Source organism: Peromyscus californicus, unplaced genomic scaffold (genome assembly GCF_007827085.1).
Source record: "Peromyscus californicus insignis strain IS unplaced genomic scaffold, ASM782708v3 Scaffold_22__1_contigs__length_63687245, whole genome shotgun sequence".
Taxonomy (NCBI): Eukaryota; Metazoa; Chordata; class Mammalia; order Rodentia; family Cricetidae; genus Peromyscus; species Peromyscus californicus.
The window spans coordinates 26,382,589-26,406,556 of record NW_026294525.1 but is presented as its reverse complement, the minus strand read 5'-3'; the positions used below and the strand labels follow the sequence as shown (position 1 = coordinate 26,406,556).

The 23,968-nt window shown below is 44.4% G+C and overlaps 1 protein-coding gene across 9 annotated transcripts in view; it reads right to left on the bottom strand.

Annotated features, from left to right (window-relative positions):
• The window catches only part of Nhsl1 (NHS like 1), a 230,131-nt gene that overhangs the window by 27,182 nt on the left and 178,981 nt on the right, over positions 1–23,968 (bottom strand). For all 9 annotated transcript variants that reach the window (XM_052751117.1, XM_052751113.1, XM_052751115.1 and 6 more), the window contains exon 3: positions 8,101–8,225. In XM_052751117.1, coding sequence (XP_052607077.1) covers positions 8,101–8,225 — 125 coding nt within the window. The remainder of the gene's footprint in view (positions 1–8,100; positions 8,226–23,968) is intronic.

Sequence of the window (23,968 nt, the reverse complement as noted above, 5' to 3'; positions counted from 1 at the left end):
CCTATCCGTGTGGGGACTGTTAGGAGATGGGACCAAGCGAGAGGATTTAGGTCATGGTGGGGAATGCCCTCAAAGGGGGGCATGGAACTCTGGCTCCTTCCTCCGTTGAAGTATTTGTCCTCTGGCCACAGGGAGATGGTTTTGCTTGATTTCTCAATGCTATGAAATGTTGCCTTTCTACAGGACCCACAGACAAGGAAGCCAACCTGTCATGGGCTGAAACCTCCAGTCTACGAGACATGAATAAGCCTTCTCTTCTTACAAAAGGTTATTTAGTATTTGGTATAGTGACTGGAAGGTGACTAACAAAATCTTGTAACGCCCTGGGTCCTACAGTTCCCAGTAACTGGTCTCCTGCTCCTGTCTTTGTTCATCAACCATCCCCACCCCTCCTTTCCAGCAGTATATCCTCTTTTTCACACTGTAAGTCACATCATGGCACTCCTCTCCCCAAAACCCTCCAGAATCCTTATTCAGGCATGTCAGACAAACCAAAGATGGAGAGAGAGAGAGAGAGATGCTGAAAGCTGGCATAACAAAAGTGAAGAAATTGGTGGTGGTGGTGGTGGTGGTGGTGGTGGTGGTGGTGAGTGGCAATGTCACCCTTTAAGAAGTAACATGGTACCGTAAAAAGAATTTGAATCTGAGAAGCCCTGGACCCATCCTCACCCTGACGCTTTCTAGTTATGTGGTTATGTGAAAGCATTCCCTGTTTCTGAGACTCGGATCCCAAACTGTTAAAACAACAGTCCTAAGTATTAAAACATCCATTTCAAGGGGTTCTTAAGGAAAATGGGAGACAATGTGGGGACAAATTCTAGAAATGTTTTGAATTACCAAGTCAGAAACTGCAGGACTCCTGGGAGTTGTACATATGGATGACCTGTGAAGCCAGGATAATCAGATCTTTTTGTTTTTTTTTTAAGTAGCTGCCAAAACACTCAAATCCATTGCTTCAGGCAGAAAATTCCATGTGGGCAGAAGAAGAGGCAAGATGATTGGGAAGGTAGCCAAATTTTCATAGACCAGACATTGTCTATTGTGCCATTTTCTTTGATGTCTGGCTTGGAAAGTTTAATAAAAGTAATCATCACTATCTGAGCACACAGTGTGTTGTTCCAGGCCCTACACACACAGGACTTTACAGACATCCATATACTCGCCCTTATAACACTCTCGGGAGGCCGGAGGGACACAGCACAGCGAGATATCATCTACATCAAAACCCCGATACCTTTGAGAGCAAGAGTGTTGCTATTAATAATTACACAGGAGAGCAGCTGCAAACCAGGTCTGTCCCCCGCGAACCACATGTGGCTTCATCTCTTTACAGTTAAAGAAACCGAAGCCCAGGTAAGGAAGCAAAGGAACCGGCCGGAACAGGTGGGGAGGCTGCCTCGAACCCGTGCTCTCTGCATCATGTACAAACGAGCAAACAGCAACCGGCGAGGCTCCTGCCGCCCGTCTTCAAAGTCTTCCTTTGATTTAAGTATTTCCTCTAACGAAAGAAACCTAAAACACCCCCGGGGGTGCCAGTTCAAAAACCAACAGGAAGTAGAAAAGACAATTTCAGTTTCTGTGACTACCACCGAGGCCAGCCATTTACTGCCAACATTCCAATCCAACTCATCGCTCTGGGGATGAATTTCCTACAAGAGGTTGAGTAACTGGCACCTGGTGCCCTTTGCCGAAGACAATGGGGCCTCTGTGCATGTTTCCCAGAATCAATGAACACACCATCCAATGCAGCCTCCCACAACGGCACCTGGAGAACCCCCCCATCTACCTGCAGGAAGCATTTTGGCGCCTGTAACGGATCACCCTTCAAACCTCACATACACGGAACACCGAAGGAAAAAAGTCAACACAAGAACAAAGAGCGGGGACTTGGTCTTTGATTTCCCAGTTGACACGAGGGCATTTTCTGGAATTTCAAAATACCCTCTGCTGTGACAGCCCTTCCCACTCACGGCGAGTTTGTTTGTTGTTTAGATAACGTGCAGCACAAACAATTGGAAATAATTCCAACATTTTTCTTGCCACACTACATTACCGCTTTTAATATCAAAGATGTGTGGTTCTCATTAGCAAATTACCTTTCTTCATCCCTGAAACAGACTGCAAAGCCTTACACTTGGTAAGAGTTCCTGCACGGGGATCATTAGGATAATTACTCTAGGACAATTAGCCTGAGTGAGTAAATAAGCAGGATACACACCCCTCAGGTTCTCAGTAGATCGACCCTCACCCTCTGCTCTGTCAACAACTTTCATTTTAGGACAGAGCTCCTACCGCAAGCACTTCGGGAAGTATAATAGCTGCTGGATGCAAATCAGATGCTTTCTATTAGACCCTGTGCAGTCTAAGCATGTGTTAAGTCCTGCCCTTTCTATATTCTTCAGCCTTCTCTCATCATCCTCCAAACCTCCCTAGGAAATACCAAAGGGTTTTCCTGGCAGAATTTGCCCTCGAGAGTGGCTTCTTCTGTACTCTCTAAAGTTGTTAGCACAGCTTTGAGAATAAAGTTTTTTGTTGTTGTTGTTGTTTTGTTTTATTTTGTTTAATACTGTAAGAATTGAATCACAGCATTGGCCTTAACACAGAAGTACCATAGACTGCTGGTGTGGAGAGCCCTCTGTGTTTACAGGATCCCCCTGATGTGAAACATCAGCCAGATGATCTATGAAGCCCAGTGAAGACACAGGTCCATTTCTAAACTATATTCCGGTTTTGGAATCAGGTTCTGCTGGCCCATGCATTCAGGGCTTCCACTGCAAGATCCCCGACTGCTTGCAAATCTGCACAGGCAGCTTCCCTTCCTCCTTGCTCCCCTGTTTTCCAGTCGCCCCAGCTACCAATGTCTCGGCCCAGCCCCCATGGTCCTCTTCCAATAGCCCCAAGACAGAACAGAGCAAATCCACTTCTCTACAGCGGTAACTCAGTACATCATCAACTTCGGGAAAAACGACAGCATTCATGCACTGAGTCCTCTGACCCGAGGACATTTCTTCACGTCATATTCCTGCTCTTTCATACTATTCTAAAGCTTGCTTGTACAGATAACAAGCACTCCCTACTAAATTTACCTTTGGTTCTTCTGCCTGATATGGTAATTTTAAAATTTCATCTCTTACCCTGACTATAAATATGAAAGCTACTGATTTCTGTATATCAACTTGATACCTTCCTAAATCATTGAACTGCATGATTTCTAATAGTTTAAAATTTGCATTTTTTTCTAAATTTAACAAGTACACATACTCAAGATGCGCCAAGGGTAGTATTACAACCTCAAACTTTCCAAATTGTGTGCTTCTGATATGGGATGCGACATTTAGTATTTACTTGTTTGTTTAGCAGCTCTGGGGACTGCACTCAAGATCTCCCAGGGAGAAAGCACTCAATCGCTGAGTGGCCAGTCCAGCACAATTTTCTAATAATGCTGGACAGTTCATTCCAGTCAGTGTTAAGTAGTGACCACGGCAGTGACCATCCTTCTCTTATGTCCCCTTCGAATGGGAACAGCACATAGACCACTGTATGCATGGCGAGGCCAGAGGAAAAAATCTAGGATTGGGGTCTCTCCCTCCTTATATCTTGGGTTTGGGGGATAGAATTCAGGCCATCAGGTTGGCACGACCATCTCCCTGGCCCTCACTCCAATTTTTGTGGGTTTTTAAAAAAATAGGCAATGGATGTTAAATCATATTAAATATCTTGCCAGTATCTATTATTTTAATTACATGATTTTTATCTCAAGATTTATTAATATATTCAATATTAACAGTCAATTGCCATACTTTATCTAAGTCCATACATTGCCATTAAAATAAACCGCAGTGAACTATGGAGTCTTGTCTTTTTTTTTTTTTTTTTTGGTTTTTCGAGACAGGGTTTCTCTGTGTAGCTTTGCGCCTTTCCTGGAACTCGCTTTGGAGACCAGGCTGGCCTCGAACTCACAGAGATCCGTCTGGCTCTGCCTCCCAAGTGCTGGGATTAAAGGCATGTGCCACCACCGCCCGGCAGGAGTCTTGTCTTTTAATGAGCTTCTGGTCATGTTTCCTAATGATTTATGATTGATAAAGCCAATCTTCATGAGTCAGACTTCCTGGTTGATCTGCCTCCTAAAGTCTCTGGCAAGTGTTGGCTTTGTGTTAAACTAATCGGTTAAGAAAGAACTGAACTTGAAGCTGGAGAGATGGCTCAGCCGTTAAGAGCCCTTACCGCTCTTGCAGAGGACCTGGGTTTAGTTCCCAAAACCTACAAAGCAGCTCACAGTGAGTGGAAACTCCAGTTCTAGAGGATCTAACGCCCTCTTTTGGCCTCTGTAGACACTGCACACACACATACATGCAGGCAAAATACTCCTACCCATGCATTAAAAATAAATAAATCTTTAGAAAAAGAACTGAGCTCTTCCTTTTGCTCTGGAACAGTTTCAAGCACTGGAGACCACCCTGCCCACTCTCCATGAGACAGGCCTGTAAAAACATTCCCTCTCTTCTGGGTCAGATGTGATATATCACCTAAATTATAAAATCAAATTTGATTGACTTCTTACTATCCACACACAAGTCAAACTCCTTGACTCTCTCTCTCTCTACTCTTCCTGTTCCCACTCTGAGTCAACTCAGTACACACAGAGCTGCCACCTCAAACCTGTTCTGGTCCTCACCACCTCACATCTAACCTGCTTTATACCTACTCTCATCGACACACATCCTGACCATTGCAGGATGCCCACATTTGAGATTTTTTAAAGGCAGTTTAAAAGTTAGTAATCAAGCAGGAATTTCTGGCAGTGGTAGACAAAATAACGAAACGTGCCTCATGTCTCTGGTTGAAACAGCAGGTGGGATGGAGTGGGTTCACTGAGATGGAGAAAGCTATGGTGACTTGGTTTCTTTTGCTGTGTTTTTAAGAGGGTTCTGAGAATCACAGACTTGGACTTGGACAAATAAATCTGTGGTAAGGGAAGATGGGCAGTCAACAGATAAATGTTTAAGTTCAGGCAAGAAATTGGTATTTAAAGCTGGGCAAGGTAGCCCACACCTGTAATCAGTACTTAGAGACTAAAGCAGTAGGATCATCATGGATTCAGATACATTATGAGTTCCAGGTCAACCTGGTCTACAATGTGAGAGTCTGCCTTAAAACAAAACAAAACAAAACTGAAATTTAGAAAACCTCCATGATTGGGATTTAGAACTAGGGGGATTCACTGATATTCCCCCAAGGCATGAATCTGTTACAGGGAAGAACAGGCACATGATCTGAGCCTACGGTGTTGATTTAGACAGATGGAAGAAAAGGGGTATCCATGACTAGGAAGTCATACAAATAAGAGACAAGGGAACCCAGAAGGAGCGGGGTGCAGTGGAAGCTAAGTAACTACTCTAAGAAGATTCACAAATGATGGCAAATGCAGCCGAGAAGAAAAGATGAACTCTGAGAGCTACCAGCGTGGTACCATGGAAGGGACCCCTGGGCATGAGGGCAGATTCAGTAGTGAGCTAGGGCTAGAGGTTTGGAGGGCTCCAGAGGAAACCGTAAAGACAGGCAGCTGGAGACAGTAAGTCTAGACAGTTCCTGGGAGAAATAACGAGGAAAGGAAAATCTGGTGGAATTGGAGGGAGATGAAAGGTCAAAAGAAGCTTCCTTCAAGATGAAAGAAAACTCAATGTGTTCGTATAATGATGGCTATGGTGCAAGAAAGAACCCATCAGGCCAAAGAGGGAGGGGTAAACTGCACATCTGATGTTCCCTAGAGGCTGGCCTTATTCATTCCACGGGGAAGACGTTGAGTGCGTACTGCATGCCAGGCTCTAAACTGGGCACTTGGGATAGAACGGGAGAGAAAAGGACTAGCAACCGTTTACCCATTGTGGTGGCAGGACAGGGCAAGCGTACACAGGAACAGGTGCAAGCAGGGCAGTCACGTGGTTTGTGGAAAAGTGGCCTTCTGATTGCTTTGGTTTTCCAGAGGCTCTACCAGACACGGGGCATGCAGGGTTTGGAGGCGTGAGCCGGCGGGACTACAACTTGAGAGAGCAGCAGAAGAAGCAGATGAGTTGGCACGCTAGAGCTGGCTTAGGGTCCCCCGTCAGCAGTGCAGCCCCCGTGCCCTGGTGTTTCTCTCCGGCCTGTGGAGCTAATTAGGCTGCAAAGCAGGAGGAAGCCCGGGTCAAACTGGGGGTGCGATTTTGCTGGTCCCATGACAGGGGGAGGAACACCAGCACAGCTGAAGGAAGACACAGAAGTGGACAGGACGATGGGCCACAAAATAGGAACCAGGGAGAGAGGCGCGCAGACGCGGAAAGGGCGGGGCCGATGGGCTAGACTCTCTTTTAACCACGAGAACCAGTGATGAATTTGTAACGAGCGTCTCGAAGGATCAGGATGAAGAAAATACGGACTCATCCTCACTTGCTTTCTTTAACCTCAGCAGATCCCACAGGACACAGTTTAGAACCAAGCCTAGAGCCTCCACCACTGCCTCCTCTGTCCCTGTCCCCGGGCATGCTTTCCTCCCTGGGTGACTGCAGTAAGTAGCCGACTGTCTGGTCTCTCGGTGTCTGTCACCAACTCCCTGTGAGCTCATCATCATAAACTACGTTAATTAGCAATTCAGATCTCATTAATTTTCCTTACTCATGCCAATGAAGAAGAAGAGTTATTGATAGTCAAGCACAGATCAATTTTGAAATGACTGTTTGTCCCATTATATAATAGTAAGTAACCATTTTTGTATGCCTTATCAAAAAGACGAGCCTAGCATGAGAACATATCCTTTAGGAAATACAAAAAAATAAACAAATGAAAAAAATTAAAAAAAAAAAAAAAGTCCAGTATCCAGGTAGGGAAGAAGGCCATGGGATCCGACATCTGGCCTCTAAGGCATCGGCATGTTGTATATTTATATATGCTCCAGCCGCATATAAAGTAAAACAATAAAAATAAATCTTCAAAAAAGTGAGCCAAACCCAATCCCCAAATCTTACTTTAATTAATCCCACTGTCTGTCCACGTCACGTAATAAAATGAAAATGGTATACTGAAAATAAATACAACTCTCCACAGACTTTATTCTCTCTCTCTCGTGTATTTAGAATGGAGGGGGGGTCTACTCTCCGATGTGGTTTGTGTGCCTTGCGAGAGGCAGCATGAGAAGAAGGAACCCAGAGGTGCACAGAGTCACCAGGTGAACTGGCCAGTGGAACAAAAACAAGTAAAGGCATTCCTTACACACCTGGCCTATCGCCACACGCCGCTTTTGAACCAGTGGCTTTTACTTTTTGCTATGGGCTTGAACAGATAGATAGATGGTTTATGCCTCTAGGGCCCATGCCTGCAAGCCTCGTCCTAAAAGGGCAATTTTGGGGTGCAATTGTCAAACAGGAAGGCTACCGGGAGGTTCACAGGTCATTCGGGGTGTGCCCTTGAAGGGAACTAAGGTAGCTTGTTGTTGAACCCACCAACTCTTCTCTTGTATCCTGTTATGAGATGTGACCTGTTCTCTGGCACCTTCTTCCTGTCACTACATCTGCCGTGATGGGACTCTCACCAGAACTGTATGCCATGTCCGTAATCCCTCAGACTGGGGCCTATGCAGAACTCCCCCCCCCCCCCCCCCCCCCCCCCCCCGCTCAGAAACAGTCTTCTGGGGCCATTTTAAGATTGCTGAGGCATCGCTGACTAGAGCAGAGCTCTCTGAGAGGTGACCGAGCTCCTGGTCATATGAAAACCAAACCATTTTCGAAAGACATCTTTTGCTAACCAATAGATATTCAAAATGTACAAATATACAGAGCAAACACTGCTTTTGTGTATTTCTTGGATCCTGGCCTCGCCTCCCTTTTATGTAAAAACCAGAACAATTTTCTGCTTGAGGATAAATTGCAAACACAGTATTGAGAGCTGGTGGGCTCTCCACCCATCTCCCCGTCTGCAGGAGATCACACAGGAGTCAGGGTACTTTTGTCAAAACCACGTGACGAACTCAGGACAAGACTCAGCTGGAAGGAAGGGTGCCTTCTGAGTCTATCAGCCCTCCTCTGCTACAGGGCGCAATGCAGATGCCCATGCTGCAGCGAGCCTCACCTTTTGGTCTGTTTCTGCATCCTCATCTTGATAATTGTCGCATGAGCTGGAGCTGGCTGCGAAGGTGGGTCCCTGAGAATAGTACTGAGAGCTTCGGCATCCATCACGCCGCAGCTTGTCACATTCTGCAGAGAGAACAGGCAGGGAGGGCAAGAAGAAGTCATTAGAAAGCAGAATGGCCAGGGCCCACTTGACTTAACTTATCCAGGAATATTTTCCCAAGCAAAACAGGATCTTGAAATAATGATGTAAGTGATTAAGGGTTATTAAGGGCGCTAAATATCGCATCGATGCACTGTAAGTGGATCGTCGGAGCGCACCACCACCCTTACCCTACGCAGTAAACGCTTGTCAGCAACTCTGTTCGCAGGAAGTTGAAGGTTAGCATAATTAAAACACATGTTCAGTATGCTAGGCAAGGAAGCAGTGAACTCAGAATGTTACCCCAGGGCCTTCATTACTGTGCTGTAATTGTCACAGAACTACTGATTATAACAGCTTTTCCAAACCCAAAAACACAAGTGACGGCCAAGCCATGCCTGTTTCCAGGACTTAGCACAAGTGACATGAGAGATCATGTCATGACGGGGATACTATCGCTTTACAGGGAGGTGGGGTGGGGGGAGGGGAAGGAGGGGGAGGAGAGCACAGAGCCCTGGAAGTGAAACTCACAGCCCTGAAGATGCTAAGCAGGTGCTGTATCACTTGGCCTGCAATTTAATTTTGATATCAAATTTGCTGTGTGGAACTTCATAGGAAGCTATGCGCCGGCCCGAGATATCTGCCGGTCCACAGAGGAATGCCTGGCGGCAGCATGGACAATAACAGCTCCGTGTGCCTTGACTGGCAAGAGGCTGGGGTCACAAGGGACACAAGTGTAGGAAGGACTCTCATTATAGGGGCTAGCGTATGGGAAAGCACCAGGAGCTTTTCCAGTTATTACCCAGACTCATTAGAGGGGCATGTGCCAGGCAAGGGGAGCTGTAATGTGGTTCCCTTAAAAACCAACTTTCTAAAGCAGCAAAAGAATGTGCTTTTCTAAAAGTTTTCTCTTTACAGGGCTTTTTAAAACCATACCCCTAAAAGCACAGAACCAAACAAAGGCCTCTCCACAGCTCCTGTGTCAACACAGAACCTATGTCTCTCACTAGAGTGTGAGAGCCCACAGAGGTTTCCTAGTGAGATCTGAGCTTGCTTTACCCAGAAGGGCTGCATAAGGGGATGGGTTGACCTCATGGGTAGTCACCAGGTGTTTGGAAGGGTCTGCACTTGGCTGTGCTAAGGGGAGGTCTTTTGCTCCACCTCTTGGCATTTCTATAAATAGTCCTTTGGAAGAGACAGAAGGGGCTGGTGGATAAGGATCCAGGCCCTCCCGAGGCTATCCTGTGTTTCTATCTGTCTCTCCCCTCTATATTTCTATCTAAATCTCTTATCCCTCACTCCTCAAGAGCACCCTGGGGAAAAAAGGTGGGGGTGGGTCCCCCACACCAGAGGACGACAGTTACTTCAGTAAGAGATAAAATCATGAGGTGGTGGTTGTTGTTGTTTGGGAAGAGAAAATAAAAGTCCTCAGTCTTCTTCCTTGCCATGGGAGTGGATGGAGGAAGTTTCTAATTCAGAACTATGTATCAGATTTAAAAAAGAAAAAAAGTTCCTAACAGCAGTCACTAAGCACTCTGAAAATGTCAAGGTAACTGGAAAATGAACACTATGAGATAGCTAAGTAACAACTTCAGTCACTTAACGGCTGGCAAGTATTCATAACACTTTTTAGAGTGCAATCTTCAAGTGTCTGAAGCTTCCAGAAGCCAAACTATTTTTAAAATTAGATTTATTTATATATTTATTTGTCGTGAGTGTATAAATGAAAATTCACTCATGCAATGTAGCCCTTTAGCTGGAGAAATATTTTCATAACTTCCCAACATTTATCAATTTCTCTGAGATAAATATAAATGATCTATACCCTCATTCTACTGAGATAATGTTAGAGAAAACATGAAGAGTAGCTTTCAAATGGTATTCTCTGGAGATCTCTGGGGCTCTTGAATATTTGATTTGGTTTTCTTTAAATCCCTACATTAAGGGAAGGCTAAAAGTGGTTAACACTCAATTCAAGAGTTTTACATGCCGTATCTTAACACACCCCAGTGGGTTCGGCACTTAACGTGCTGCTAAAATCACTTTCCCATGGCCCTAGAAATGGACCATTCCAATCATCTCTGTGTCACTGAGTCTTCTAAAGGATGGGGCAAACCATGCAAGACGAACCACCACAAACGACTACCATCCACAGCTATGAGCCTCCGCAATGCAGGCTTTTCTAATATCTGACAAATAAAGGAGAATGAAGATTAGACCCCAAAGCCTTTCAACTAAACTCTTTCATCCACAATCATCTTTTCTGGCCACTCTAATCAAGCATGTGAAGAGTCTGAATTGGTATGGTGGCACACACCAGTAATCCTGGCAGTTGGGAGGTGGAAGCCAGAAGAACAAAAGTTCAAGGCCAGCCTGGGCTAACCAAGACAGACCATGCTTCAAAACAAACAAACAAATAAACAAACAAAGAAAGAAAAAGACATTAAATTGTGTTTATGTATGGATAACATGTAAGATTGTATTTGAAATATAAGACTTCTTTCCCTTGGAAGTAGGGACTCCTGGGCTAGCCCATTCTAAGGGTGATATTAGTTCTTATCTTGGGAGAAATGGTTAAGAATACTAAACACAACTAAAATGATTGGCACACGTTAAATATTAAAAGCCCAAAGTACTTCTAAAAACCATCAAAGGTTAGCAACCACGAATTCTGTAATTCCAGGTGTGGTACCTCAGTCACCCAGAGTGAAAAACAGTACATGTTTTTCCTACCATGTCATTCATATCAGAGAAATGTGTACACTGAGGTCCAACAAACACTAACGTAAGTTTAGGAATTGGCAGATGACCATTTTTTTCCCCTCTTATCCAAGTTCTGAAATAAAGTAAACTCACAAAATTCCAGTGTTACTTCTTCCAACTCTAGGGGAAATGTAGGCGAATTTCCTTTATCAGCTTGCAATAGATCTTGGCTTCTAAAACCATGGCTTTGTTCATTAAAACTGAATGCATTGTGTGCAGAATGAGACATGAGTGGAACAAACCACCAGGAATAAACCAAGACTCTTCAAACACAACGAGAGCAACTTCACTGCAAGACAGTACCTAATTTACAGCCAGGTTTTACCAGCAACTACAAGATAGAAACACGATCCTAAACGTAACAGCAGACCCATCGGCAGCACACACCCTTGAAATAGAAATGAAGGCTAAAACTAAGCTATTGTCCTCGAAGGACTGCTTGGATAGGCATCGCTGTGGCGGTCTCTGTTTCCCCAACTACACAATCTCCCCTCCTCCTTCCTGTCATGAAGGAAAACAAAGTTCTTTAGCATAAGGACCAAGTGCAAACATTTCCAGTAAGCCAAATTTTGAAACACAGAAGGAAAGAGGAAGGTCATCCACAAGATGGCCGTCTAACCAGCTCATGAATTTAACTTAGAAATGCCAACAGAATCTACTGCAAGGAGGAGGCAAACCTGGGCTTGGATCCCCAGCAAAAATACAAAAAGCTGGGCACGGCACACACACACACACACACACACCTGTGCTATCGTGAATTGTCAGTGTCACAGTGGCGACTCTGTTCCTTCAGGACTTATTTCTCGGGACACTTGCCTTGTACTCCCAAACTACTGTAGCCACCTCCATCTTCATTAATATACTTCTTCCCTTCCTTCTCGGCTTTTAGGGTCTTTAAAAAAAGAAGCCATATCTCATGCATTCTTAGGTCCTACTGTGCCTCACATGGTACAAAAACTCAGTTTATGCCCTTTTGAAAGAACAGACAGAAGCTTACGAAAGAACATGGGCAATTATTGCCAAAGAAGCAAAACCATGGCTGCAGGAAGTCTTCAGCCCCTAAGACTTTCTCTCCTCCTAGGTTTGAGGACTCCAGGGCACAGCATCCCTACTCCATGTACCTCTTAATTCAACAAACAATTCTTAAGCGTCTACCACCTGCCAAGCACTGTTACGTGCAAAGGAGATTTCCGCAGTGAACAGCAAAGACTCAAGTCCACAGAGTCCATGTTCTGACATGCGCAGTGAACAGAAAAGCCTCGAGTCTACAGAGCCTATGTTCTGACGTGCGCAGAAAACAGTAAATTGCTGTTATAAGATCTGAAATGATGAAAAGAAAGAAAATAAGGCAGAGGAGGGATGAGGAGATGATGGGGTTGATGATACAGATGCAGTCCAGGCTTCGGGGAAAGGTGCCATCTGAGAAAGGATGGCTTCTATGTCCTTGAGAAAGAACTAGAGATAAAGGTGGATCAGACTAAGTGAGAAGAGCAGAAGGAGGGAGATGAGGTTTGGCAGGAAGGAGGGGACGGCAGTGCAGAGCCTTGTGAGTTACCATCAGAACTCTGGCTTTTAACAGAAAACATGGGGGTAGCCTTTGGTAACTCAGAAGAGAAAGGTAGCACAGCTGTACTTGCCCTCAGCACCTTATTCCCACCAACTACGACCTTAAAACACCAGGATTCAGTTCAGACCACACAGCTATATGAAGTCCAGACAAACCATGGTAGAGTTTGAATGGAAAGAAGTCACCCGTGAGACCTGGAACAACGCATGGTATTTACCACTGATGTCTATAACTCACCCTAAGTAATTTCTTTCTCATATATTTCATCTGTGACTGAGATTCGGGGGAAGAGGAGGGACACCCATACCTGTGTCAAGCATTTTATAAAGTTGACTATGGAGAGCTAGAATATCATCTTGGGCCATCTCTGGTGTTCTCATTAGCCATATTGCCCACCTCTACATGGGACCAAACAGCCTTGTCACTATTCAGTAAGTCTTTTTGGAATGTACAAAGAGTCCCCTAACTTCCACCAACACAGAGGCTAAGAATGTCATCAGATAGCATCTCAGGCTAGAACAGATTTCCCTAATTTGTGTCACTCACCTACCTGATGTACCCACCAATGTATTTGCGCGCGCGGGGCGGGGGGCGGGGAGCCTTGATTTATAACTTTCTTTGTTCTGTTGCTTAGAAAAATTCCATAAAGGGCTGGCCAGATGGCTCAGTGGGTCAAGACTCTCACTTCCCAATAATACAAGTCTGGCGACCGGAGTTCAATCCTCAGAGTGCATGCATGTAAAGGCGGCAAAAGAGAACCTACTCCACAAAGGTCTTCTGCCCTCCACATGCATGCTGCAGCACCCAGGCCCCCCCACCCCCATATCAGTAATAGGAATACGTTTAATTTAATTTAAAAACCTTCATGAAATTGTTTTCACATTAAAACGCGGTATTTATCCCGCAGGCCATGGTTACTTGTGTCGGCTACAGAATAAACTCTCTCCCGTTCTAAGGTGAGAGCCATGCTTCTCTGTCTTGACAAAGCTCATGAAAGAAGGTCCACTCTGCATTACAATGTTTCTTAGGGTCTGGAGAGATGGCCCCACAGTTAAGAGCAGTGGCTACTTGCCCGGAGATCCAAGTTTGATTCCCAGCACCCGTAGGGCATCTCACAACCATCTGCAACTCCTCAGGCTCCGGGCATGCACACGGCACACTGACATACGTACAGGAAAACATCCAAGAAACATTTTTTAAATGTTTCTTGGGGCTGGAGAGATGGCTCAGTGGTTAAGCACACTGACTTCTCTTCCAGAGGACCTGGGTTCAACTCCCAGCACCCACATGGCAGCTCATAACTGTCTACAACTCCAAGATCTGACACCCTCACACAGATATGCATACAGGCAAAACACCAATGCACATAGAGTAAACATAAATAAACTATTTTTTAAAATTAAAAATATATATATATTTCTTGACTTTTTACAATGATTTGGAAATAGTCTGAGAGAAAGTGTTTAACTTCGACAGACAGCAAACGCCTATGACTCCGGACTGAAGATGGAGCTCAGTGGTACAACATTTGCCCCTCATTCACAAGGGCATAGGTTCAATCTCTGGTACTGAATTAGAAAGGATAACCTCCCTCAAAGAAGATGCCGGGTGTTATAGGAAAGAAGAGGAAACAGAAATCAAATGCATCTTGGGAATAAAATGGGATTGCTTTTCTATTCTCTGAGAATACTGTAATACGAGTGGGTGAGTACTGAAAGAACACACACACACACACACACACACACACACACACACACACACACACACACACATGAGTCTACTGACTTGCTAAACCAAGTGAGAAAGACAAAGGGATGACAAAAGAAGAATTTGCAACCAAAAGACCGAAAGGAGCCAGTAAGCTTTCCAGCTTATCATTTTCCAGGCCAGTGGAGTAGGGACAGTTCAAATGAGGATGTATTCCTTGGGAAGTCGAAGACGCTCGGGTCAAAAGCACAATCCTGGATTCCACAGCAGCACAGGGTTCTAGACACGCCACAGTTTAACATTTGAATGGAGTTTCTCTTTAACAGTATTAAATCTTTCATAGCCCTCTTACTAGAATTAAAGGTCATAAAACTTTGGGAGGACTCCATTTCCAGAGTTAATTACAAGGATGATGGCCATAGCATACTGCTTCAGTGAAAACACCCTACCAGGAGCCAGCAGCGAAAACGTTCATTTTTTTTCAGATCGCTGGTTTTTTAAAGCCAATACTCCGGACATTTTTAAAAAACAGAAAGCCCTTTACTGTCATTACTTGATTTGTGTTTAAAATAATTGTGTGTGAATTAATGGAGAGTGTGTATTTCATCTGTCTCCTATATCAGGAAACCCAGGTGCAAAGTTTCTCTTAGTCCAGGTTTCTGTATTTCTTTTTCATTTCTTTTTGAATTTCATTTAATGTACATTGGTGTTTTGCCTGCATGTATGTATAAGGATGTCAGATCTCCTGGAACTAGAGTTACAGACAGTTGTGAGCTGCCATGTGGGTGCTGGGAATTGAACCCGGGTCCTCTGGAAGAACAGTCAGTGCCCTTAACCCCTGAGCCATTGCTCCAGCCCCGGTTTCTATATTTCTAACCCAGTTATTTTCCATCAGATGAAGAATGGCAAGGTCTAGGGCCAGTACATCTTCCTCTCAGTCCAGGAGAACTGAGAACACACAGGCTACAGGCATTTCAGTCTAGAACAAAATCAATCCCAGCCCAACACTATGCCAGGTATGATGTAGCTAAAATAATTTAGTTTGGAGCTTTCAGGGAAGCACATAGGAAAAACTGACTGCACTTAAATACCATGCTTTGTCAGTATTCAAAAACATGTTTCCTTAACGAAAATCAACACAAAGTACAATTTTTAAATTGACCTCTCACTTCATTCATTTATTGGGTTTGACAAGACTGGAAAAGAGAAGGAGATCTAACTGATTCCATATGCCACTTACGGATAATGCATTTGCCAAAAATACATTAGGATTTTCCAAAAATCCTTTAAAGTACTTAACTTCCATTTGTTTAAATTGTCTTCGAGCATCAACAAACTCGAAGATGATTAAGAGCCTATGGACGTGCTAGCATGTTCAAGTGACTCACTCATTCAGTGACTGTAACATGAAGCTTGTCCATTGGTATGTTTTTCTAGATAACATGATGGAAATTTGAAATGCTAAGAATTTAGATGAACATATCCTTTGGGTTCACTGTTGGACTAATGGTCATTCTTTTCCTCACTTTCAAGTAAGAGTTGTTATGCAGTTATGCAGGGATATTCAACAATGGCGTCAAAGCACATGGGTGCATTCCAAGTACTCAAATCAGAGCTCTCCTGCAATGCGTGTGCATTCGATGCAGAGACCAGTTTCTCACCAACCGTCACTTCACTGATCCTCAGCATCCAAAGCAACATAAAACACAAAAGGACAAAGCAAACGTGTGGCTTTAACAGTCCAGCCCAAGCCTTTCCAGAAGTTTCTAACAGGGAGGGTCTGTCCCTGGTGTCCCAGTGTCCCAGCTGACAGAGTAAGATTTGTCTAATATTAGGGGAAGAAAGTCAAGCCAATCTGAGTGAAGGCAACTGTGGCCCAAGTGTCGAGAAGGTAGGGGACTCGGGACAGGAATGAGTCTTACAGTGTCTGAAGAGGGGAGGAGTCAGCCAGGGCTGTGCTCCAAGAGCAAAGTGCAGGGAAGGCAGGTCACAGCATGGGGTCTGTCATTCTGCTGACAGGTGGGAGGGCGCTCTCTCTTTCTCTCTCTCTCTCTCTCTCTCTCTCTCTCTCTCTCTCTCTCTCTCTCTCTCTGTGTGTGTGTGTGTGTGTGTGTGTGTGTGTGTGTGTGTGTCTACATTTATGTGCACATGGAGGCTGAAAGTTGACAAGTGTCTTCCTCAATCATTTCACCTTAAAACTTTGAGACAAATCCTCCCACTAAACCAGTTTGACCAGACTGGCTAATCAGCAAGGCCCTCCCATCTCTGCCTCCCCAATACTGGGATTACACATGTGTAACCCTGAGCCTGGCTTCTTACCTATGTGCTGGAGATCGGAACTCAGGTCATCATTTCTATGTGATAGGCCATCCCCACAACACCTTGACCCATTTCTTAGGAAACCTCTGTGTAGCTAGAGTTTTCCTGCCTGGCCCAAAGTCAGGACAAATCTCTCTCACCTGCCAGTCCCACAGCCGCTCAGATCCAACCAAGTAAACACAGAGACTTATATTGCTTACAAACTGTATGGCCGTAGCAGGCTTCTTGCTAACTGTTCTTACAGCTTAAATTAATCCATTTCTATTAATCTATACCTTGCCACATGGCTCGTGGCTTACCGGCATCTTCACATGCTGTTTCTCATCGTGGCGGCTGGCAGTGTCTCTCTGACTCAGCCTTCCACTTCCCAGCTTTATTCTCCTCCTTGTCCCGCCTATACTTCCTGCCTAGCCCCTAGCCAATCAGTATTTTATTTATTGACCAATCAGAGCAACACATTTGCCATACAGAACATCCCACAGCACCTCTGAATGTTCTTCTTCCACATATGAGGCCAGGTTAACTTAAGAGGAAAACAGAGTATGTAGGCAGAGACACAAAAGGCCGGGCCCTCAAGTCATTGCTGCCGGGTGGCGGGTTTTGTTCCAATCTTCAAGCTACTTAAAACTCAGCTGTTTAATTAAGTAAGTTTCCCTAACTTGGACAGTATTTCTCCAGATGAAGGCACCTTGGAATCCCCAGGAGGGCTCATTAAGGCACTGTCAGGTCTGGAGCATGGCCTAAGAACTTTCATTTCTAACAAGCCCCCGGTGATGCTCATGATGCCAGCCCAAGGACCACCACAGGAGAGTAAGGTTCAGAGGCAGATAACTGCCTACAAAATTAAAGGTGATTGGGATGATACCACTTAGTTGAGAGCAAAAGTAAATGAGATCTCCCCTACTTGGAGGAGGTATCAAGCAGGGACTCCCCCACCCCCACCCCACCCCCCTCCCGCGCCAAGAAGACAATAGAATTTTTATAGTTGGAGACTTTATGCATATTTCAATGTAAGAAATTATTTTAAAAGGGAAGAGGGTGGCAAGATTGTACACACACACACACACACACACACACACACACACCATTTTTTAAAGTCCCAAAAGGAGCGAGGGTGAGCTTAGCTTCATTAAGTCTCTCAGAAGACAGTAACTTAGCGAGACGACAGGATGGAGCTGAATTCGGCTGACGGGCTACAGATCGCTGTGGGAGGACGGCCATTGTATCCGATATCTACTTTGATTTCCTCACTGTTTTGTTTCAGGAAAAGCTTTAATTTTTGCTATTTACAAAGGTGTTTTACATGCCAAGATGTCCTTACAATGTGTGGTAGTCTTAACTTGTATTTGACTGTCTCAGGTTCAACTCCAAATGCAGAGGCAGCTTCCTGCAAGCTATTACCATTCCTTACCTGAAAACTGCTTCCCCTAACTACAAACTTTCCAACGCAGGGCTAAAATGGAGGCATTTAACAACAATGAGTCAGATCATGTGACATTTGAGTTCCAATTTCTCCGGTGGTTTTCCATGTTCTAAATGGCAATATCAAAGTCTTTCTCAGATCTCTAAGCCCTAAGTGAACTCATTCAGCATAGATGCATGGAAGGTACCTTGTGAGTTATAAAGTGAATGAAAGACTTCCTGATTCACTTGGTAGTGGACCCTAAAAAGGGTAATGAATGTAACCACAACAGAGGTGCTGGTCCCATCACTCATTACACGCTATCCTTGGCCATACTTTCTGCCTTAGTTTACCCAAGGCATATGGCCTGTCTGTCTGGTTGATAGTCTAAGTCATTAGTGTTTAAGGACAAATCACATTTCAGGGGTGGTAAGGGCATAGGTTGGGATAAGGATCAATACAGAATTTAACGACCTCCCGGTAAATGAGCCCTTTCAAAGCTTAGAGTAAGAGGAGACTGGAGATTGAACAGGTGGGAAGAGGACATTCAGTGCTCAGTCAGGTTATCTACTCAAAGAATGGAGCCTCAGTGGAATTCCAGGAGGACTGTTAGAGGTTGGAAATGAAATGTCCCCAAAGACTCATGTGTTGAAGGACTAGTCCCCAGACAGGGTTCGGAAGTGGGGCCTTAAGAAAATGACAGGATCATGGGGGCTCTGACTTGATCAACAGGTTAATAATCCATTGGTGGGTTTGTAACTGAATGGACAGTTTAGGTGACAGAGATTATGGAAGATGGGGCCTGACCGGAGGAAGCAGGTCACTGGGGATGTCCCCTTGAAGGACACAGCTTGTTTCCCAGCCTTGTTCTTTCTCCCTGTCTCTCTAAACTGTGAGGTGAGCAGCCTGCTCCAAGTGCCGTCACCAAAATTCTCAGCATTACTACTGGCCTAAGGAAAAAAAAAAAAATGCTGCTATCCAGCCAAGGACTGAACCCTCTGAAACACTGGACTAAAATTAGTCCGTGTCATCATCGTGTGTGGAAAACCCAGCACACCAACCACCTAGATGCTAAAATGAAAAAGCTAACTGCATCATGGTTAATTCCCAGAAGCTTTCTGGCCAGCCAGATCAGATGTCCCAGGAAAACTAAATTTCCAGAGAAAGCACCCGAGTCAGTTTGGGGTGGGGGTGGGGGAGGAATAAAATAGGAGAGGAAATGATAGAATGGCACCATTCAAATAGACAGGTTTTTTTCTGCTAAGAGAGGCAGGCCAAAACATATTTTTACCCAATTCCAAGTGACTTCTCATTTCAATGTATACACGGCTTTCAGCAAAATACAGACAAAGACAGGGAAGGTGGAGGTCGCAGAGAGAGAGCACATTGCTAGCTGGTCATCGGCTCAACTGTCCAATGGAAGGAAGTAAATTTGCTGACTAATGTGTTAGCACACACTGTTTATCTTATGTGCTGGGACCAATATCACCCTCACTGACATTAAACACCACAGGCCATTTCAGGCATACAAATAATTGTATATACACATATACTTATGTGTGTATGCATGTACATATATATCCATATGTAATTGTAAATTCAGATTCCATATATGAGAAAATATGTGGAAATAAAGGAGCTTTGTGAAGCCATTTTGATTAATGTCTCCCATTATAGTTAATGAGGTGGGCAAGGGACCTTAGTAAGTAAATACCAATACCTAAGCCACTAATCCTCGGCTTTTCTTTTTTTTTTTTTTTAAATCACATCATCAAAAGCACTGCTATTAAAATGTCATCTGCCATCACAGAAGGCCAACTTTTACAACCTCTTCTCTTCACATTCCCAAATTAATTTAAGAAGGTTTGCAGAACGGAATCTGATTGAAAGGAGGGTGGAAGGCTTCGGCCTGGCGCCCATGATGAATAATGTGAGCGTGTGAAAGTCAGGAGTCCTAGCCAAGCACAGCCAGAGAAGTCACAGTGGAGGCAACCTCCTTTCACATTAGAATCGGGACAGCTATCTAGGCAGCTGAGGAGCACCAGCAGCGAGGTCATGCAATATCAAGTAGCCTGCCGAGATTCTCAGCCAACACCAGAGCCTTGGCTGTACGGGGAGCCACGGCAGCCCTTATCTAGGGACCTTCAATGTAGCATTTTTCTACCACTGTGACTGAATCACAGAGGCCACTCGAGTTACTTTATCAGTAGTGAAAATAGAATTGCTGAGACAGCAGACTGGCTGCGGACACAAAAACAAAACAAAAAGCCTTTGTTAAAACAATCCATGGTACTTTGTTCAGGCCCGGATCATCTGAAGGTCTGGGCTCCCTGGTCTGTCTTTTGTGTGTTGGTAACCATTAAAAATGGGGGAAGGGACTCAGTCTGCTTTACCTATCTGAAAGAGCACTGAAAAGCAAGGATGTTTCACTTTTCCAGCCCCTGACTTCCCTCTCAAGGTTACCCTCATTGGAATCATTGTGTATGAAGGAATTACTGGAAGACATCAAGTCCAACAGGGCACATTAACCAGCCTGCTTTGTTCATAATTTCCATTCTCTCAATCTCATATTTCTGTCTTTGCTCCTCTCTATTTCTTAATAAGGGATTTAAGCCCTTGTTTCGAGCATTTTCCCCTAAAGATGAAAACTCCAAGCCTATTGAATGCCAAACACATTAAGAAGGAGGAATGGATTCAATTGTATTATGTCCTTTGAAAAGTCAACCTAACTAAATTGACAAGCACTGGGCACAAGATTATCAGCTGAAGTCATCTTTCCCACCAGAGGACTAACAATACAGTGGAGCCACATTTCCACCAAGCCTCCGGCACCTCTCTTAAGGGAACCACGTGACTTCTAGCTCCAACTGAAACCATGCTTCTCCAATTCCCTAAGAAGACGTGGGTCACACCTCTGGTGCTGTACTTTGCTCCCAAATTCACTGCCTTTCAACTGCTCTTTCAAAGGTCGCCCACGGCTTCCTAGTGACCGATTCAACATCCTGTCCATAAGCACCAGGATGACCGCCCTGTCCTGGGGACTTTCTCCTTCCCCAGTCTATCTATCTCTTGCATCTTCTGCTGCTGCAGACCTCTAAACATATAAAACAATACGGCTTCCAGGGTTAACTGAAATCCGCCCCACCCCCAGCCCTCTCCAACCCACTGGTCACTACCACAGTCTCACAGTGGTTGATTAGCTCTGACTCAGCTCTCTGAAGGTATAGGTGACTGGGGCTTCCACAAATGAAGTAGCTTTTCCAGTCCCATGTGCTGGACTGTGGGCTGGGGATACACAGGACAAAGACTGGCTACTGAAAGCCTTGCTTGGGAGGGTGAATAAATGTGGAAACGCCGTCCACTGTTTTAAAGCTGTTGGAATAGAGAGCTGTAAGGTTCTGTGGGAACATGGGGAAGAGTCAAGAATGGCTGCTGGAAAGTCCAGATCTGTGGAGATTCAGAGGCCCACGGGGCTATCAAAGAGAGGTAGTGGGAAGGAGCCAGGTATGAGAGGTCATGGTTCAGAAGGGCAAAGACTGGATCGGAACACACAGTAGAGACGGGGGATGGGGTGGGGAAAAAGAGCAAGCTAGCATTCTAGGTAAAGTTATCAAACTTCCTTGTAAAATTATACTGTAAAGATCTTACAGGGAGGGTCAGAGGTCCATGGACAAGAGAGGGCGATTTGGTACAGGGACACAGGTGGCAGGGGTCCCTTCACACAGGCTGTGGTATTATAGACCTGCACAGAAGCTAGAAAAGAATTTCAAATTAAACAAGGAATGATAAAGTTTATGTTCTAAAGCCTACACCCAAGGGTAGGGTGAGGCTCAATAATCCTACCATCGTCAACTTTATACCAGTTATTCATACAGTCTTATCTCTCGGGCTGGCTTTAAGCCGATGGAAGAAAACATCAGTTACTAATCTTTGGCTCCATTACAATATCCAGCCCAGTGACTCACTTGCAAGACTTGCCTAGAAAAAAAAAATAATAAAATCTATGGCAACAGAAACTTGATTTTAGACAACCTGATTTGCCAAGACTTAGGCTCAGCAGTCAGTATGTCTCTGTGCCAATAATCTGTACATGTGTCATCCTCGCAGAGTTGAGGATGATCAGAATTTGGGAGCTTCAGAAGAAACAGAGAGATAAAACCATAAGCTGTTTTCCAGAAGCCAGGAACAAAAATGAGATAAGATTCCCAAGATGGCCCCGCTCTGAGATCAGAACTGTGGTCCCCATCTCAGTTTCTGGAGCACTTACTGACCACGGAGTAAGACTCCAACCCAAGGCTGCTGTGGTTGAGGGAAAGAAAGCTGGATCTCACACCTCTATTCTGTGGCTTTTTCTGACTTACAGGCTATGGCCATCTCTGCTCCAATTCTATGCCTATTTTTGTTTAATCTAGAAAATGGGAGCCAAGTGTGGTACTGTGTGCTTGAAATCCCAGCACTCAGGAAGCTGAGACAGGAGGTTCACTATGACTTTGAGACTAGCCTGGACTACATAGTGAGTTCAGGGCTAGGCTATAAAGAACCTATCTCAAAACAAACAAACAAAAACTAGAAAGTGATCTTGAATAGTATGTAAATAAACACAATTCACTATTACTTGCATGTAAGAATTTAACATACTTTTTCTTTAGCTAGCAATACCCTGCTTTCTTTGATATATCAGTATTCTTCAGGAAGTCAAAAGCTAGCCAGAGTACCAGTTACAAGTAATAAGCCACTTACCTATTATTTCCAAGCTTTTATCATTTTCCCCTCGTAACCTATACTTCATATATTTTAAGTCTATTGAGGTACTAGAGCTTAATATAACCCTAAAAACAAGTACCAAATGGCATTAAGATGTGCCAGTCACACCTGATATCACACAATGCTCCTTTGTTTCTCTTGCACTAATTTGAATGCTAATGAAATTGGGGTGAGTGAAGAGAAGATTCCAGGAACAACCATGAAGCTACCTCGGGCAACAATGAGCTCATCGGAATCGGAATCTCCTCAATGAACTGCCTCAAGAAACCAAATCCGCCTCGGACCATTAAACTCCCAGGGTGGGACCTGTCCCTGGGAACTAGCAGGAAGTTGGCAGCAGCTAAAGAAGCACCAAAAGAACAAGTCTCCTCAGGATGCCCAGGGCTCTGAGAACACAGTAGGCCTGCAGAACGGATCCCCAGTGTCTCAGGGCTTGGGTTTGTCTGTCTACAGAATGCAAGGGATGGCTGACCCGAGGACTGACGGGGTTCCTCCTAGATCTCTACTGTAGTTGGCATCTAGAGGACGCTGGGGAATGGGGACCAATGCATACTGACAAAGAACTACAGCATCAGGTCTATGGCTTTCCCTGACATCTTACATCACTCCTTGTTCTATCCCTTCCTCCTCCTCCTCCTCCCATAGGGTATGATGAGAGTAGAGCATTCAGGGAAGGTACCAACTAAAACACGACAACCATTTCAGAAAGAGGCCTGTGTTCTACTTGGTTCGATCTGTGTGCCACCACACTAAATTAAAACACACCCCTCTTTCCACAAACACCAAGGGCCATGAGATTCTTTACTTATTGAAGTTCATTTTATTCTCGTGAAAATAGACACTATGACATTTATGGATGAAATGGAAAGAAAAGAAACAACTGAAGAAAAAACTCAATTACTGTATGCCTGGGATATATGCGTCAGGACTAGACTATAGACATGACCTAAGCACCTTCCATTTGAACTCAGATTTCTCTTAGAAAGCAAGACTAGGTGCTTCTACATTTTTGCTGGTATTCTACTTTTTCTTAACTTTGGAATGGTTAGATTAGATGTTTGCTTAAAATGATTGGTTAAGCTGTACCTGCCTTATGTATTTTTATATTACATTATATTTTTAAATTTTTTTATTTTATTATTTTTAAAATTATGAGTATGTGAGGGGGGTGCATGTGAGTATAGTGCAGATGGAGGCTAGACGAA